Source organism: Mustela erminea, chromosome 2 (assembly GCF_009829155.1).
Source record: "Mustela erminea isolate mMusErm1 chromosome 2, mMusErm1.Pri, whole genome shotgun sequence".
Lineage (NCBI taxonomy): Eukaryota > Metazoa > Chordata > Mammalia > Carnivora > Mustelidae > Mustela > Mustela erminea.
In genome coordinates this window covers 152478676-152496975 of record NC_045615.1, presented here as the reverse complement: position 1 = coordinate 152496975, position 18300 = coordinate 152478676, and the positions used below count along the sequence as shown (strand labels likewise).

General features: G+C 34.2%; 1 protein-coding gene across 3 annotated transcripts in view; it reads left to right on the top strand.

Moving 5' to 3' along the window:
• UBA6 (ubiquitin like modifier activating enzyme 6) overlaps positions 1 to 18300 on the top strand; it is an 83974-nt gene that overhangs the window by 60699 nt on the left and 4975 nt on the right. For all 3 annotated transcript variants that reach the window (XM_032334460.1, XM_032334461.1, XM_032334462.1), the window contains 12 exons: positions 851 to 1032; positions 2321 to 2426; positions 4598 to 4687; positions 4796 to 4876; positions 5640 to 5768; positions 7399 to 7450; positions 7539 to 7602; positions 8573 to 8642; positions 9776 to 9847; positions 13396 to 13513; positions 14670 to 14863; positions 15654 to 15781. In XM_032334460.1, coding sequence (XP_032190351.1) covers positions 851 to 1032; positions 2321 to 2426; positions 4598 to 4687; positions 4796 to 4876; positions 5640 to 5768; positions 7399 to 7450; positions 7539 to 7602; positions 8573 to 8642; positions 9776 to 9847; positions 13396 to 13513; positions 14670 to 14863; positions 15654 to 15781 — 1286 coding nt within the window. The remainder of the gene's footprint in view (positions 1 to 850; positions 1033 to 2320; positions 2427 to 4597; positions 4688 to 4795; positions 4877 to 5639; positions 5769 to 7398; positions 7451 to 7538; positions 7603 to 8572; positions 8643 to 9775; positions 9848 to 13395; positions 13514 to 14669; positions 14864 to 15653; positions 15782 to 18300) is intronic.

Sequence of the window (18300 nt, the reverse complement as noted above, 5' to 3'; positions counted from 1 at the left end):
CCTCTTTATTGTAAAATAATGCCAGTTTTCAGTCTTTTTATAGAATTCAAAATATTTAGGAAAAGAAACATTTTAGTCAGTGAAACATACTTGCTTTCACTTTAAAAATGTTTTTGCAATTTATTTTTCAACAACCCATTGATAATCTTGGTCAATTAGGGAATGTAATTAACAAAAAAGTAACTACAAAAGCAGGTGGCATAATTCCCTCACCTGTCCAAATACAAAAAAAAATTAACAGCGTCTGTCAGGAACCAAAATGTATGTCACACGATTCATTCACTCTGCATTGTATTTATAGAAGAACTTTTAAGGCCTGTTTATTTTACTGAGTTCTCACAAAACTTACAATTTGTATACTTAAGAGCACTGAGAAGTAAAAATGTGTCAGGGAAACTCTTATAAAATTGAAACATATATAATAGTTTTTAAAATATTTTCATCCAGAAATAGTAATATATTTATGATTTCAGTACCAAAGTGTTAACTTCCCATACCTCTTAGAGCTTATTTTCTGCAGTTAGGATTGCTAATTAACTGAGTATGTTCTTATTTTTTTCTAGGCACTTACCAGGTTCTTAGGAAAAATGTACTTTTAATAACTGATATTTTAAGAACCCTAAAGCACATGGCTAAAATAGCAGTTGTTTAGGTTTCCATTAATAATGTGTTAATTATTCAGACTAACATGGGTTATTAAATGTAATGTGACCATGGTGAATGTAATTTCCACAAACTAAAGATGAAAGCTGATGTCATTACTCTCATATGAAAAATGTGTAAGTTCAGTGATGGCCTGGCTTTTCTGCTTAACATTTATTTCTTCTGATCTTATTTGTTACTTGTTTAGAAACCTAAAAGCTATACTGCTGCTGATGCAACCCTGAAAATAAATCCTCAATTAAAGATAGATGCACACTTGAACAAAGTATGTCCAGCCACTGAGGCTATTTACAATGATGAGTTCTATACTAAACAAGATATAATTATTACAGCACTAGATAATGTGGAAGCCAGGAGATACGTAGACAGGTAAGTTCTTGAAATTCAGGTTTATAAAAACTTTTTCTTCTGTTTTCACTCTTTTCCACACCTGTTTATTGAAAAGTTACCCATTTTTCTGAACATTCATTGTGTTTCTTTTATAGTTATCAAGCCCAGGTCCTTTTTATGATTTCCCATTAAACCTAGGATAAAATTCAAAAGTGTTACATGGCCTAAATGTTTCTCCCAGAGTGTCTGCCATCCGTCTACCACTCTAGCTTAAAACTGACCTGTCTTCGCTGGCTCCCCTCGTCCCAGCTGTACATTCCTTCTTTCAGTTCTTATAAGGCATCCAGCACTTTCTCACCTCAGACACTTCTACACTCTCCTTCAGACTCAGGAAATTATGCTTATCTTGTTCTAAAAGTCCCGACCCCAAATCTACCTAATTCGGTTTTTTGGTTTTTTTGTTTTTTCCTTCCAGCCTTCCAGTTTCATCCTAAATATCTTTATGCAAACAGACTTTTGTTAACCACTAAATTCTGTAGATCCTCCTATGGCAGTCTTTCACAGCACTCTTGTCTTTTCCATTATAGTGCTTAATTTTACTGATGTACTTATTTAATTAATACTTGTTTTGTCACTGAATCATTTCTTCAGGGACCATTTTTTTTCCCATCACTGTATCCTCAGTGCCCAACATAGGTCATTCAGTAAATGGTCGTTAAATAAGTAGATGAGTGAGTGACTATAATGTGTACATCTTACATAATTTTTCTTACATCTTTTTATGACTTGAGCAGATTTATTAACAGAAAAATTTGCCAGTGGAGAGTGTACTTGAAAGTTTTGTTATCTTGGGCAGAGGAAGGAAGAATTAAAACTTTAAGAAATTAAAGTATATAGAATATAGGTATTATAAATATTAAGAAAGAATGTTAATATTGTTTGAGGTAAAGAGAACATTGAGAAGATATAGTAGGACAGAACTTGTAGTCAGAAAATAACCAAAGAAGAAACAGAAAGCAAGATAAGAAGGGTCAGTACATTAGTTAAGAGTTAACCTAGAGTAAAAGAAAGTTGAAGCCCAAAATCTAGTAGTAGTGGTAGTAGTAGTAGTAATAGAAGAAGAAAAGGACAAAAATTAATAGGTTGAGCAACAAAATTTGTGGGAGGAGGGAGACAGAAATGATAAATGCATTATTTGGAGGTAATGTATCTATTCCCTGATATTACATTCAATAAGTGATCACTGTGTGAAATGATTAACAGAAGGTGGTAAGATGTCCCCTGCTTACATTGTTACTGCTCACTTAAATGTTACCTTTTCAAATAGCCGTTGCTTAGCAAATCTACGACCCCTCTTGGATTCTGGAACAATGGGCACTAAGGGACACACTGAAGTTATTGTACCTCATTTAACTGAATCCTATAATAGTCATGTAAGTGAACTGACATTTTTAAATAAATGTCTCTCTTCTTTATATTTTGTAATTTTTATATCTCATTTTTTTCTTCATTAGTCAGCAGATTTGATTTAGCTTTCCTAATCTGTTGGTCAGTCTGTCAGTAATTTGCATAAATATGTACATCGGTATTTTTTTAAAGAGGTTAAGTCATCAAAATTTTGTTTATAGCCTTTTTGCAGTCTTATTCTTGTGTTTACTGTTCATTTCTCAGAGGTGGTTAATTGATTTTCCAACAGCATTTGAACTGACCCATCCACAATCTTACTGAAAACTCAGTTGATCCATGGGCAGAATCAAGCTCTCTATGTATATACCAAACATATAGATGTAATTTTTTTTAACCTCCACAAGTGATTTTGATACACTGCCAAAATTGAAAAACCCTGGCCTAGGAAACAATTGTAGGCATTAGGATTTTTAAAAAGACCAATCCAAGTTGTAAAATGGAAAGAGTATTTTTTCGTTTACAAGTATAAATGTCACTTTAATCGTTATGTTTGCTTTAGTAAAATTTTTAAATATTTAAAAGTTGTTTTCCCATTAATTCTCATGAAATCAGAAGTTTATATAGTAAAAACATTATAGTAGACAAAATTTATAAGTTTAATTTGAAGGAAGTTAGAGAAAATCATGATAGGCTGAGGTCATAGTAGATGATTTTCAAAATAGGGAATGCTTGATTCTGTCATTCTACCACATTTTTTCCAGACCTTTTCCTATCTGACTTTATATTCAGTAAAAAATGGAATTCTCTTCTGGCTTCCCTCTTTGGTTTATAAAATATTTTTTGGTATTTCATATGAACAAACTGAAACATAAATCTCTAGGTAAAAAGAGATATAGTGAGTCATTTTAGATTTGTTAAACCAATAAGCCTAAGCCAAATGTACCCTATAATAGAAAATGGGTCTTTTTCCTGATATGAAGAATTTGAGAGGCAATGTGGGAGGTTTGGGGAGGAGGGAAGGAAAAAATGAAACAAGATGGGATCAGGAGGGAGATGAACCATAAGAGACTCTTAATCTCACAAAACAAACTGAGGGTTGCCGGCGGGGTGGTGGGGGTGGTTGAGTTATGGACATTGGGGAGGGTATGTGCTATGGTGAGTGCCATGAAGTTTGTAAACTGGCGATTACAGACCTGTACCCCTGGGGCTAGTAATATTTGTTAATAAAAAATAAAATTTTTTAAAAAAGAAAATGGGTCTTTTTAAAGATTTTTTTTTTTACATAAGAAACATAGATATCTGCTGTTTCTTTTCTTTATTTTTTGAAAGTTCTTTTTTTTTTTAATTTTTTTAAATTTTGGGTTTTTTTTTTAAGTTTTTATTTAAATTACAGTTAGTTAATATACAGTGTAATACTAGTTTCAGGTATACAGTATAGCACTTTATACAACATCCTGTGCACATCCAAGTGCACTGCTTAATCCCGAACACGTATTGAACCCATCTCTGCACCCCCATCCTCTCTGGTAACCATCAGTTTGTTCTCTATGATTGAGTCTGTTTCCTTGTTTGCCTCCCTTTTTTTCCTCTTTGTTTCATTTCTTAAATTCCACATATGAGTGAAATCATACAGTATTTGTCTTTCTCTGACTTATTTCACTTAGCATAATATTCTCTAGCTCTATCCATGTCATTGCAATGGCAAGATTTCATTCTTTTTTATTTGTTGTTTATTTATACACACGATCTGTAAGGGACTTACACCACGCATCAAGGACATACGATCCTGCTGCTAAATTTTTTTCTCCATGGAGAAGGAAACTCATGGTATGCTGAGAACTGTTTGGGGAATTCTTAAATTACTTTTCAAAGTAGGGAATTGCAAAGTTTTCAATGTTACCTTGATTCTTGGAGAAATATATATGGGAGCCTGCTGTAAGTACCACATGGTACCAAATAAGTGCACAGATAAGTCATAGAAAATTCATGATTTTTGTTACATTGCTGTTAGCAAATGGGTTAAGTGTCTCAAGAATTCACTTTTCCTCTTATTTGCCTAGGAGAAAGAAGATATAAAAAGTTTAGATTCATTTTATTAATTCATTTTAATTTATAATGGTCTTAAAACACTGAAGTAAATTCAGTCAATGAAAAATTGCCATTGCTTAACTATCTGTTGTCATATTTTATAAATTAGCGGGATCCCCCAGAAGAGGAAATACCATTTTGTACTCTAAAATCCTTTCCAGCTGCTATTGAACATACTATACAGTGGGCAAGAGATAAGGTAATAAAGATCTTTATTTTGTTTTTATTTGAAGTAGAAAAGAAGGTATTTCCGATTTTTAATCAGACTTCTATTTGTAACTTTTTTTTCTTTTTTTTTCCTTTATAGTTTGAAAGTTCCTTTTCCCACAAGCCTTCATTGTTTAACAAATTTTGGCAAACTTATCCATCTGCAGAAGAAGTCTTACAGGTAAAAATCAATACATTTTAATATAATCCCAACACTGTGTCGGTGTAATCTTATTTGCAAATTGCCTATAAACAGTTTATTTTACCTCTTTAAAGAAAGTATAGCATCATTATTGTACATAATAAGTCCATGAGGAATCAAATTAGCAAGTCAGAAATGATCCCCTTTTTAGTTTGTATGAACTATGCAGAATTGCCAGTATTTGACCATGTTTGATCCACAGAAAAGAAATTCACATGATTCAACCTAAGAAAGATAACATAATAATAAAATAATAAGTAGCTTGTTAAACTCTTTTGGAAAAACACTGATGTGAGTTCCAGTGAAAATTTCATGAGTGGACAGGAATGTCTGAGACTTGAGGACAACTTTAAAGATGTTTTCTTACTTTTATTCCTGTACTAAACAGGTCAACTTTTTAGCATAAAATGTTACTCATAAGCACTTCGTATATGAAGTACATCTCTAGTACTAACAACTTACAGCCAGCAAGACATGAGGCTAACTTGTCAGATAAGAAACTACCGTTGAAATTTCATGTGCTGTCTTTTCCCATTCTCCCTCCCCAAAAAAAGGAAAGAAAGAGGGAAAAGAAAAAGGCAGGGACAAGGAGCTCTTGGTGAAAAAATTAAAATCACAGGTCATACGAGCTGGCACTTCAAACTTTAGCTTATACTTCCTGGGAATGATGTGGGTGGTAGGTGGGTGTTCTTTGTTTAATTGGAAATGTATTTATTTGGGTTTCTTTTTTCTCACATTCTAGAAGTTACAAACTGGACACAGTTTAGAAGGCTGTTTCCAAGTTATTAAGTTACTTAGCAGAAGACCTAGAAATTGGTCCCAGTGTGTAGAATTAGCAAGATTAAAGTTTGAAAAATATTTTAACCATAAGGTAAGTATGCATTATAAAACATTAGGTAAAAGGGGCACCTGGGTGGCTCAGTGGGTTAATAAGCCTCTGCCTTCAGCTCAGGTCATGATCTCAGGGTCCTGGGATCAAGCCCCGCATCGGGCTCTCTACTGAGCAGGGAGCCTGCTTCCTCCTCTCTCTCTGCCTGCCTCTCTGCCTACTTGTGATCTCTGTCAAATAAATAAAATCTTGCAGCAGGGGGGAACCATTAGGTAAGAGATATGACCTTGGCGCATTTAATTGCTACCAAATTAATGTCATTGGACCAAACATCTGTTCTTTCTTTTGGGAATCTTTTCAGAAATAAGTAGTAAGTTAAGTGAAAACAAGTGCAGGGCACACAACTGATTTCTCTTTGCATGTTAAAAGAGTGCACTTAATAATCGCCACCCATTGGTATGTCAGTCGTACATTTACTTGATCCTTGTCCTTGTGCAAAAGTCGGTTTTAAATAGGGCTTCCCTCTGGAGAATAAGGAATACATTTCATCAGTAGTCTGAAAGAAGTTTGTTGTTCAGAATAAAGCAAGAAACTGAGAAAATAGAGATTTTGAATAAGAAATTTTGTTGGATTTTGCCTTGCCCACCGATACCCAAAATCACATTTTATATCTGTTTTGTGTCTGTTTCCTAATTTGTAAAATGGGGATAATAAATTGGTACGTAATTCATAAGGTAGAGTAAGGATCAAATAAGTGAATGATACATGCACAGCATTTTGAGCAGAACCCAGCCCATAAGTGCTCGCTAAATATTAGCTGTTACTCTTATCTCCTATTACTGACAGTTGCTAGAATGTGTTCTCCACTCTCTCTTGAGTGTCTCCCTCTCTTTAGGCTCTTATCTATCGGAATATAAAGTAAGTTCATCTTTTCTAAAAAGTCTTTTGATTATACTTGTCCTTGCTTTTCACTTCCTTCTTGTCTCTGCTGCTTAGAAAAGTGGTCTTATACTTACTGTTGCTACTTCCTCACCCAGTAAATGCGTCTTCTTTCCTTACTCCTATTCAAATTATTTTTACTGTAATTACCAATGACCCCTTGTTTCAAAATCTAAAGGACTCTTTTTAAGTCCTTACCTTTTGTACTTTTTTTTAAGCTTTTGATTATGGAAAAATTCAACCATAGGAAGTGGAAAAAATAGTATAATGAACCCCCACATAATTTTCACAAATCCGTCACCCAGGTTTAACATTTATCGTCTTGTTGATAATCTTGTTTCATCTATATATCCTCCCCAGATGGTTTTGAAGCAAATCTCAAATATCATTTATCATTTCAAAATACAGAGTACGGTATATTTTTACTGGTTCATGTTTATTTTAAATTAACTCTTTGAAAGGAGCAGAATGGTATGTAAGATACGCCACTGTGTGTGTAAAAATTGATAAAGTAATGTATATTCATTTTGCTGTAGATATAAAGAAAAGAAACAACTGTAAGTGTTGATTAAAAAATCATAGTACAGGTTATTCCACATGTGGAGGGGTGGCGATAACATAGAGTACAAAGGTAGCTAGAGGCTTCACTGTGTATCTTTTTATGCATTTTGATTTTTTTTTCCCTCAGATAATACTAAGTAGCGATTTTTATAATTGATTGTTTTTTCTTTAGGCTCTTCAGCTTCTTCACTGTTTTCCTCTAGACACACGATTAAAAGATGGCAGTAAGTATGACCAAGTGTTGAGAAGAATGTTTAATATAATTTATTAGTAGGTCCCTATAATGAAAATAATATTTGTATCTTTTGTTAGGTTTGTTTTGGCAATCACCAAAGAGGCCCCCTTCTCCAATAAAATTTGATTTAAATGAGCCTTTGTAAGTATTTGTATCTAGTCTTATATGCCTCCTTTATTGTAAATTTAACTGTCTTACCAGTTTACATTGCAGGGTGAAAACCTCAGGCTCTGGCAATGTTAAATTATTGCATCCCTGTTACTCTTAAGAATTAGTGTATTCATCTGGCCAACAAAGCCAGCCACAGTCCTCTTCCCCACACATACATGAATCTGTTTGTTTAAATTGTAAAATAATATCATTATTTTTATCTTAAATGAAACCAAAGTATTACCTCTCTGGCTTTATCCATAAGCAAAAACCATAAAATGACAACAAATGTTTTCCTATTAAATGAAGCCAGTATTTAAGAAACTTTTGTTAAATGGGGGGAAATATTGTTACTACTAAATGTCTCCCTAAATTATCTCAAATTAATTTTCAAAGTAGTTAATGTTTAGATGGACATTTTTGTACATTCACACACACACACACCCATACTTATATGTTTGTTTTCCACTTAAACACTCTCCTTCCTATCAACAAATAACTCCCATTTAGTTTTCTTATGTGATATTTATGTTAGGCTTCCAGTCACCTTATCCTGACTGCTTCTTCTGTAAAGCTTACCTTACTTGTGTTTCTAAACAAACTTCATTTGCTTAATTTGAACCTAATGTATGCTTTTTAAAACCAAATTTCTAATTTTTTATGAATTAAAATGAATTTTCTTTCACTAGTCTAATTTTTCTCCTTTTTGCCACTCCTCTCCCCAGCCAGTCACAATCATTTCCTAAATATCTGTACTTAGAAGGATAAATACCTAATGTTTCTTATAGGTTCTATAATTTCTTTGTCTAAGCCAGAAGTTCATTGCCTAACTTTTAAATATTCCTGTATCAAAAGTTCTGTGATTACTTTTCTTAAACATTTCAAAGGCTGTAGTTTTTGGTGAATTAAACATCTTTGAAACTGTACATTCACACTTTGCCTTACTTTTTAATTTCAAAAGGCACTTCAGTTTTCTTCTGAATGCTGCAAAACTATATGCTGCAGTCTATTGCATTCCACTTACAGAAGAGGTAAGATAACCTTAAAGCTCTAGGAAGTGATACAAAACCAGATAAAAATTCAATGACCTACCAGCTAATTACATCATCAAAATATGTTTTTATGTTACAAGAATCAGAATTCCGAAAACGGAATGTGAAGGATTTCATAATAATTTTTAAATATTCCTTAGAGATTCTCTTTGTTAACATTTCTTTGATTTATTTAGTGATAATAACTTACATCTTCAGATTTCAAGAAATTTAAAGTGCTATCCCATATCGACATTTCTTAACCCTTATCTTACCTATTTCCTTAGACATCATCTTTATTGACTAACATCTAAATGGTCTAATACAGTTTTAATTGAGAGGCAGACGTGCATTCGTGATTTTTTTCTTACAGATACAAAATAGAGCCAAATTAATTGCTATCCTTTTAGATAGGCTGAATGGGGAAGTAAGAACCAGAGCCGTAATTAACACTGGCAGTTTTGGACCCAGATAAAAATGCCTACCGTAAATTAATCCTTTTTGGAGTATGATGATAAAATATACTATAAATGTCTGGTTAAAATAGTGCCATTCAGTCTGGTATTCTTTTTGTAAAAAGAATAAAAATATTTGTGGCAGTTTTGTGATGAGTGTAGGTGACTTCAAAAGCAGTATGTCTCAGTTTTTCCTAAGCAGCTTAATAATGAATATAGATCTGATAGTCTTGAATTCATCTAGGTTCATCTTGAACCATTTAAATATTTTTCTGCTTCCAAAGGTATGAATTCCGTTTACGTACATATTTTATTTATTCAGTGTAACTTTGTTCAGGAAACTTTGTAAAACAATGACAAAATAGTCCCTGATCACAGAGCACTCAGTCTGATACAACCAGCCCTTAAACCACTTTTTAAAAAATCTATGGGAAGAACTAAGATTTCAGGTTTGTTGACTAGTAAGTAATTTTTCATATACATCACCCCTGCCTCCCACCCTTTATGAATGGTATTTTGTAGAATAAGGGCTAATGTCACAAGTGGATGTGGTCTAAATAGTCTGATGATAAATCATCCAAATAGTTTTGTATGCTAAATGACCTTTTTAGCATTTAGCTTTAGAATTCAGAATTTTTAAAAGTGTTTGTTCATAAAATTACTCTTTAAAAAAAACAGGACTTATCAGCAGATGCCCTCTTGAATATTCTTTCTGAAGTAAAGATTCAAGAATTCAGACCTTCTAACAAGGTATGTTTAGAAATTTATTCACTCAGCAAATAGTTACTGAACTTTTAATTGTATCAGGTCCCATTCTAAACCTGCAGAATCCCACATCGAACACAACAAAAGTCTTGTTCTTATGGAAGTTATAGTCTACTGGGCCAGAGATGGACTGTTGAAAAGAAATGCTATTATATAATATTACACTATGGGCATAGTGCTAAGGACTAAAAATAAAACAAGGAAAAGAAATAAAGAGTTATGCAGCTGGTGTCATTTTATGTTGGGCTAAAGAGGAAAGCCTCTCTGATATAATACCATTCGGGCAGAAGTTTGAAGGAAGTGATGGAGTGAGGCATGCTATTATGTGGTGAAATAAAAGCAGGAACAAGTTCAGAGAAAGGCCTTGGAAGACTTAGAAGGCCAGAATTTTTCTGAGGGAGAATATGTAAGAAGAATGGTAGATAGTGAGATAAGTGAGATACTTGGGGTTATGATAAGTACTTAATGTTTTATTGTGAGATAAGCCAGTATGATTTTAAGCAGAGTACGCAGTCTGGCTTATATTTAGAAGGATGACTGGGGGCACCTGGGTGGCTCAGTCATTAAGCGTCTGCCTTCAGTTCAGGTCATGATCCCCAGGGTACTGGGAGCAAGCCCCACATCAGGCTCCCTGCTCCGTGGGAAGCCTGCTTCTGACTTTCTCACTCCCCCTTCCTGTGTTCCCTCTCTCACTGTGTCTCTCCCATCAAATAAAATCTTTTTTTAAAAATTTAAAAATAAAATAACAATAAAAGGATGACTCGTTGTTGCGTTAAGAATGATCATATAGGACACAAGAGGGGAAGCTTGGAAAGCTCAGTTATGGGCAAAAGATGGTGGTGTTTTGAATGAAGTAGTAGGTAACAGGTAATTTGTGATAAGGGATTGGATTCTGGTATATGTTGTAATAGTCCTGACAGGATTTGAAAGGGATTAGAGTTGGATTGTAAAAGAAAAAAGATTATTTGCTTAGTTGAAGTAAGAAGCATGCTTAAATACTCCACATGATGAGGACGTGAAGTTAAAGGAAGGAATTTGAACAGAGGGAAAAAAATGTGTGAAATAATTGCTCCAGGGGGTGGGAAAGTTACTTGCTAGAAGATAGAGTACAATTTTGAGACAGCAGTGAGAATCCACTTAATATTAATCCACTTAATGTATTACGCTAAATGTGGCTGGGAAAAAAAGGAATTTAAATGTCTGGGTGCTGCTTTAGAATAGCTGGAAAATTGGATAGAACGAAGGTTGGGGTTTTGCTGGGCAAGTATATTGGAAGGAAAAAGAGGTAAGGGGTATTAATAAAGATAGAACATGAAATTTAGGCAGGATAAATATAGGAAAGTTTTAAAATATTAAGTATTTTTCTTGTTCACATGCTTATTATATGCCTTTTTCATACACTTTAAAAATCATGTACAAAACAATCTTTTGTTCCCCTTACCCTCTAGCTGTATTGAGAAATATGGAATAATGATTGCTTCCCTATAAAATTCAAGCAGAAGCTGGTGTGTGCAGTCTTCCACTTGCACTGTTATTTTAGGGAAAAGGAAAATTTGTAGCTGTTTGATATTGTACAAGTAAATGGGTGTGCTGAATGAAATGTTCATGACTTGTAGCTTATCAAGAATTAAACAGAAAAGTAAACAGAGTTCCTATATTAAGGAGTTTCCAATTATGGAATGAATAAACCAAGGGAATAGAAGATAGCATAGGGAATACAGTCAGTGATACTGTACTAGCATTGTATCGTGACAGATGGTAGCTGTACTTGTGAGCATAACATAATTTATGGAGAAATTGAATCACTATGTTGTACACCTGAAAGTAATGTAACATTGTGTATTAACTATATTCAAATATTTTTTTAAAAAGTTTCCTACCACATGTTCCTAGTAGACAGAACTGCTAGACAGAAGCCAAAGAAACATGTATGAATAACTTTACTAATTTTTATTGCTCTTCAGTGTTTTGTGGCCTGAATTGCTTCTTTCTCTATCAGAGTTTTGGGGTAATAAATTAGCCTGAGCAATTTAGCTACGGTTTTAGTTTTAAAATGAATTATGAGTTTTTCACAACTCCCTGAAGCAACTCACACTGAAACTTCAGAGTCTAGCACTGTTAGTTAACAGGTGCCAAAAATGTCAACTAGACATTCTGGCAGATAAAAGTTTCTGCTTCCTTGACTCTTTACTATTTCTTAAATACTCATAAGAATACTTAATCTGTAAAAACACAAGTTGAATGTGTACTATACAAAGAAATAGTATTTTTAATTAGTGCCCTTGTAGAATGTCAAATAAGTAATTTCTTAAAGATAGGTTACTTAGGGGCACCTGGGTGGCTTACTAGGTTAAACCCTCTGCCTTCGTCCTGGGTAATGATCCCAGAGTCCTAGAATCCAGCCCCGCATCGGGCTCTCTGCTCAGTGAGGCGCCTGCTTCCCCCTCTCTCTGCCTACTTGTGATCTCTGTCTGTCACATAAATAAATAAATAATCTTTAAAAAGATAGGTTACTTAGATGTGCTGCTCTGAGTATGCATCTATGTGAAGGAAGACATATTCTTTAGGAAACAGCTTCTTGTAAGCAATCAATAAATATTTAAAGGATGCCTATCATATATATTTTATGGATTTCTTTGGAGATAGAAAACAGCTCTGTACTAGTTAGAGCTATGCAGTTTGGTTTGAGGTACATTTGTCAGAATTGAAGACTGCTCATTAATATTAACTGTATTCTACTGTGGAATTTTAAAAGAGATCTGTATGAATGCAGATCTTACAAGCTATTCAGTGAATATTTTATTTTACTTTATTTTATTTTTAAAGATTTTATTTATTAATTTGATAGAGTGAGAGAAGGAACACAAGCAGGGGGAGTGGGAGAGGGGGAAGCAGGCTTTCCGCAGAGCAAGGAGCCCGATGCGGGACTCGATCCCAGGACTCTGGGATCATGACCTGAGCCAGAGGCAGACACTTAATGACTGAGCCACCCCAGGCGCCCCTCAGTGAATATTTTAACACAAGCAAGTTTGTTTTAAATATATTGAAGTTCTCTCAGTGAACAAGGTAATGATCCCTCTTCTAATTTACATGTCAGTGTGAGGAGATAGATAATAAAACAAATATTTAAATAACAATATTATTTAACAATGGAAGGTGTAAAATAAATTGGACCATAATGATTAATAATGTGTTTAAATTATGGACACCTGGTTGACTCAGTCATTAAGTGTCTGACTCTTAGTCTAGACTCAGGTCTTGATCTCACCATTGTAAGTTGGAGCCCTGTATTAGGCTCCACACCCTGATTTAGTGATCTTAAAGCCATTGTTTTCATATCTTTCAATAACTTCATTTTCCTGAATTTTTCTCGTGTATTTCAGTGATTTAAAAACATATGTAAAAAAATAATGATGTGGTTAAACTGGATAAAAGGAATATCTTCTCTGTATGACTGATTTGATAAAACAGGCTAATCAAACTTAGGTACAGGATATGATAACATTAATGAATATATGTCCATGTATTTAAAGGTTGTTCAGACAGATGAAACTGCAAGGAAACCAGAGCATGTTCCTATTAGCAGTGAAGATGAGAGGAATGCTGTTTTCCAACTAGAAAAGGCTATTTCATCTAATAAAGCTACCTCAAGTAAGGGGAAATCTTTATAAAAATGCTTTGACCTGGAGGGAGTTTTTATTTTCAATAAACTCTATACCCAAAAGCTTTGGGGACTAAATAATAACTATTATAATAATAATGATGTTAGTTGATTTCGTGATCATAGGAAAGTCACTTCATCTTTAACTGTGACTAAATTCATTATTTTTTTCACCCTTGCCCTACCCTCAATTGCTGAAATGTAGTCTGCTTTATTGTCATTGTTCTGATCGGTTTAGTCCTTAAGAGTCTACTGTGTGATTCCTTTTTAACTCATGGCCAGCATAATGAGCAAAAAAATGGAGTTCCTATATAGACTAACACTTAGACCCAGTGAAGGCACTTTAGAATAAAAAACCATAGACAGAGTTCTTTTGGCTTATTAGTCTCCATAGTTACATACAGGGAATACAACGTGACCTGTATACATCCTTGTTAAATGGTTTTAAACTGAAGGAAACCAAACTTGGATTCCTTAAAAACAGCACCATTTGCTCATTTTTAGACCTGCTTACCATCTTTTATTACATAAATCAGCAGTTTCCAGACTTTCGGGATATTTATGCACAAACCAGTAAAATTCAGGAAAAAAGAACCTAGGTTAACCAACTATTTATTTTGTAAATAAAATATATGTTAATTTAAGCATTACAATTCTTTAAAAATTTCCATTTCTGACTTTCTCATTTCATAACATATGAAACTACACCTATCTACAGAATGATTTTTGAGAACCACTAATCTAGAAATATTTCAAATAGATACATACTTTTATTAGACTAACTGAGCCTGTACTTAGTTATCAGAGGCAAAATGTTTCAGACTATTTATGGAATCAACTTTAGAACACTACCCAACATTAACCTTTTTTATTCATAAAGAGTTTAATAGCAGATGTGGTACATAGCTTTCTTGTTTTCTGTGTTTTAGAAAGAATTTTTTAATATAGAAACTTCTCTGATTTAGTGATTTCAGAACCATCATTTTCATATCCTTCAATAACTTCATTTTCCTGGATTTTTCTAATATATTTCAGTCATTTAAAAACATAAAGGAATATTTAAGAGTAATGAATCCACATTGCTTTTTACCAATAAAATCTTTACAAATTACTACAAAACTTTATTTTTCTGGTTGTTATGATCAGGTGATCTTCAGATGGCAGTGCTTTCATTTGAAAAAGATGATGATCATAATGGACACATAGATTTCATTACAGCTGCATCAAACCTTCGTGCCAAAATGTATAGCATTGAACCAGCTGACCGTTTCAAAACGAAACGCATAGCTGGTAAAATTATACCTGCTATTGCAACATCTACTGCTGCAGTTTCTGGCTTGGTGAGTTTATTTTTCTTTGAATGGAAATACTTCTTTTTCATTTGTGTCTTACCAGTTTTCCCCATTGTACCAACCTAGCAAGTCCCGTAGAGGTCTTAGAGAAGGAGGGATCCATATTGATTTTAAATTTCAAGAAATTTCTGAAGATTCGATAATTCACATATTGAATTTTTACAGCTATATAGATATTTTAACTTAAAAATTAACCTGTGTGAAGGCAGAGTACAATTTTTCTTATAAGCAGTAATCCTTTTAGTCATTCTTGTATCCTCCATTGAAAGCAGATAACTATATTTTTCTTAAATAAGATGAACTGCTCGAATGGTTGCTCTTTGATTGTATTAGATTTTAGTTCTTTGGCTTAAAAAATATAATTCCTGTTAGTGATTAATATTTCTTACAATTTAATATTTTCTTAATGATTCAAAACCTTTAGGCTGACTCTAGCTGTTTTGCTGTACTGTAGTGTTAGAGTTGGAAGCTGTGTAATTATCTGCCCTTATATTAAGTGATTTTAGACTGTTGTATTTCTTGAATTCTGGTATCTTTCAAAACAGGAAGATTACATGATCAAAATAATTATTTAAGTAACTTTGCTCACCCCATGTAGAACAGGTGAAAAGTTTGAAAGTATAAGATAGGCTAAAAGTGGACAGGTTTATACAAAATTCCTATTATTTCAATCCATTAGCTGCTTTTATTCTTTATAAAGAAATGCTTGAGAACAATTTAGAAAAGTCATGAATAGGTTTAGGCTCCTTAAATAATCAGATCACCTTCTTTTATCTAGGTTGCTTTGGAGATGATCAAAGTAGCTGGTGACTATCCATTTGAAGCTTACAAAAATTGTTTCCTTAACTTAGCCATTCCAATTATAGTGTTTACAGAGACATCTGAAGTAAAAAGAACTGAAATCAGGTATGTGTGAAGTTCTTTTTCTCTTGCATAATGAAAAATAAAATTTTTACCTTCTTAAAGGAAAAAATTGTAGTTTCACCTCTCCCTTTCATATATATATATATATATGAAGTGATCCTTGCCATCACTTCAAGACTATCACTTCAATCCCATCTTCACGAAGCATCTTTTTTTAATTAATTGACAAAAATTAAATTAAATTAATTAAAATAATTGATAGGCATTAGGTTAGTTTCAAGTGTGCAACACAATGATTAAGTACCTGTATGTACTATGAAATGATCACAACAGTAAAGCCAGTTAACATCATTACCATACATAGTTAGCTTCTTTTTTTCTTTGTAATAAATTCTTTTTAAGATCTGCTCTCTTAGCAACTTTTAACTGTGCAGTATAGTATTATGAACTGTAGTCACCATGCTGCATATTACATACCCATGATTAATTTTATAAACTGGAAGCTTGGACTATTTGACTCTTTTCACCCATTTTGCTTACTCCCCGGCCCCACTTCTGGCAGTTACCAATCTGTTGTCTGTATCTGTGAGCTCAGTTTCAGGGTTTTTTTTTTTTTTTTAAGATTCCACATACAAGTGAGATCATACAGTTACTTATCTTTTTCTTTTTGACTTATTTCACTTGGCATAATGCTAACATTGTTACAGATAACAAGATTTCTTCTTTTGTGGCCGAATTTGTGTGTGTGTGTGTGTGTGTGTGTGTGTGTGTGTGTGTGTGTGTGTATCACGTTTTCTTTATCCATTCACCCATTGATGGACACTTACTTACGTTTTTTCTGTATCAGTATCTTAGCTACTGTAAATAATGCTTCAGTGAACATGGGGGTACTGATATGTTTTGGAATTGTTGCTTTCATTTTCTTTGGATAAATACCCAGAGGTAGAATTGCTGGATTGTATGGTAATTCTGTTTTTAATATTTTAAGGAACCTCTGTACTATTGCCAGCACTTATTATTTCTTTACTACTAGCTGTACTAGCAAGTGTTAGGTGATACCTCATTATGATTTTGATTTGCATTTCCCTGATGTTTAGTGATGTTGAGCACCTTTTCATGTGCCTGTTGGCCATCTGTATATCTCCAAGTTCTTTATATATTTTGGATACTCACCCCTTATCAGATACATGATTTTCAAATATTTATTTCCATTCCATAGGTTGCCTTTTTTTATTTTAATTCAGACAGTTCATTACTTCTGGCATGGCAGGTAACATGAGCTTCGTGTTTGCATCATTTTCTCTTGCTCTCTAAGTCCCCTGGGGATAATGCAGAGGAACCAGGTTGATAGTGCACATACAATAGATCTAACAGATCTGTGTCACAGCTAAGGAATACTGAGCTTAAGAACACACCAATTTTATACAAAGACTGCTGGCAAATCTGAGCAGTTGCTGCCCAGCAGATAGGTCTTATCTTTCATATGTTGCACAGGAATCAAAACTGGCTCCTGACCTTTAGGGAGTTACTATTTCATCATTTAGGGCTGTTTATTCTGAAAACATCTTTGAAAAGGTATTTCTATTTTTTGTTTGGTTTGTTTTTGGTTTGTTTTTCTTTCTTCCTTCCTTTCTTTTTTAAGATTTTATTTCTTTGTAGGGCGCCTGGATGGCTCAGTGGGTTAAGCCTCTGCCTTCGACTCAGGTCATGATCCCAGGGTCCTGAGATCGAGCCCTACATCAGGCTCTCTGTTCAGTGGGGAGCCTGCTTCCTCCTCTCTCTCTGCCTGCCTCTCTCCCTACTTGTGATCTCTCTCTCTATCAAATAAATAAACAAAATCTTTAAAAAAAAAAAAAAAGATTTTATTTCTTTGCGAGAGAGAGAGAGCATGAGCCAAGCACTTGGGTGGCTCAGTTGTTAAGTGTCTGCCTTGAGCACACGTCATGATCCCAGAGTCCTGGTATCAAGCTTCACATTGGGCTCCCTGCTCAGTGGGAAGTCTGCTTCTCTCTCTCCCATTCCCCCTGCTTGTGTTCCTGCTCTGGCTATCTCTCTCTCTGTGAAAGTAATAAATAAAATCTTTAAAAAGAGAGAGAGAGAGAGGGCACCTGGGTGGCTTAGAGGGTTAAGCCTCTGCCTTCGGCTCAGGTCGTGATATCAGGGCCCTGGGATCGAGTCCCACATCGGGCTCTCTGCTCAGCAGGGAGCCTGCTTCCTCCTCTCTCTCTCTCTGCCTGCCTCTCTACCTGCTTGTGATCTCTGTCTGTCAAATAAATAAATAAAATCTTTAAAAAAAAAATAAAAAATTTAAAAGAGAGAGAGAGCATGAGCCAGGGGATGGGGCAGAGAAGCAGACTCCCCACTGGGTAGGGAACCCTATATGGGACTCAATCCCAGGACCCTGGGATCATGACCTAAGCTAAAGGCAGCTGCTTAACCAATTGAGCCACCCAGGCACCCTGAAAAGATATTTCTAGATAAAAGTTGTCATATGACATATAGAAATGTCATGAAAAATTGCCTCCTAATAGTGAGTGCAAGAAGCCTGGATCACTAGGAAC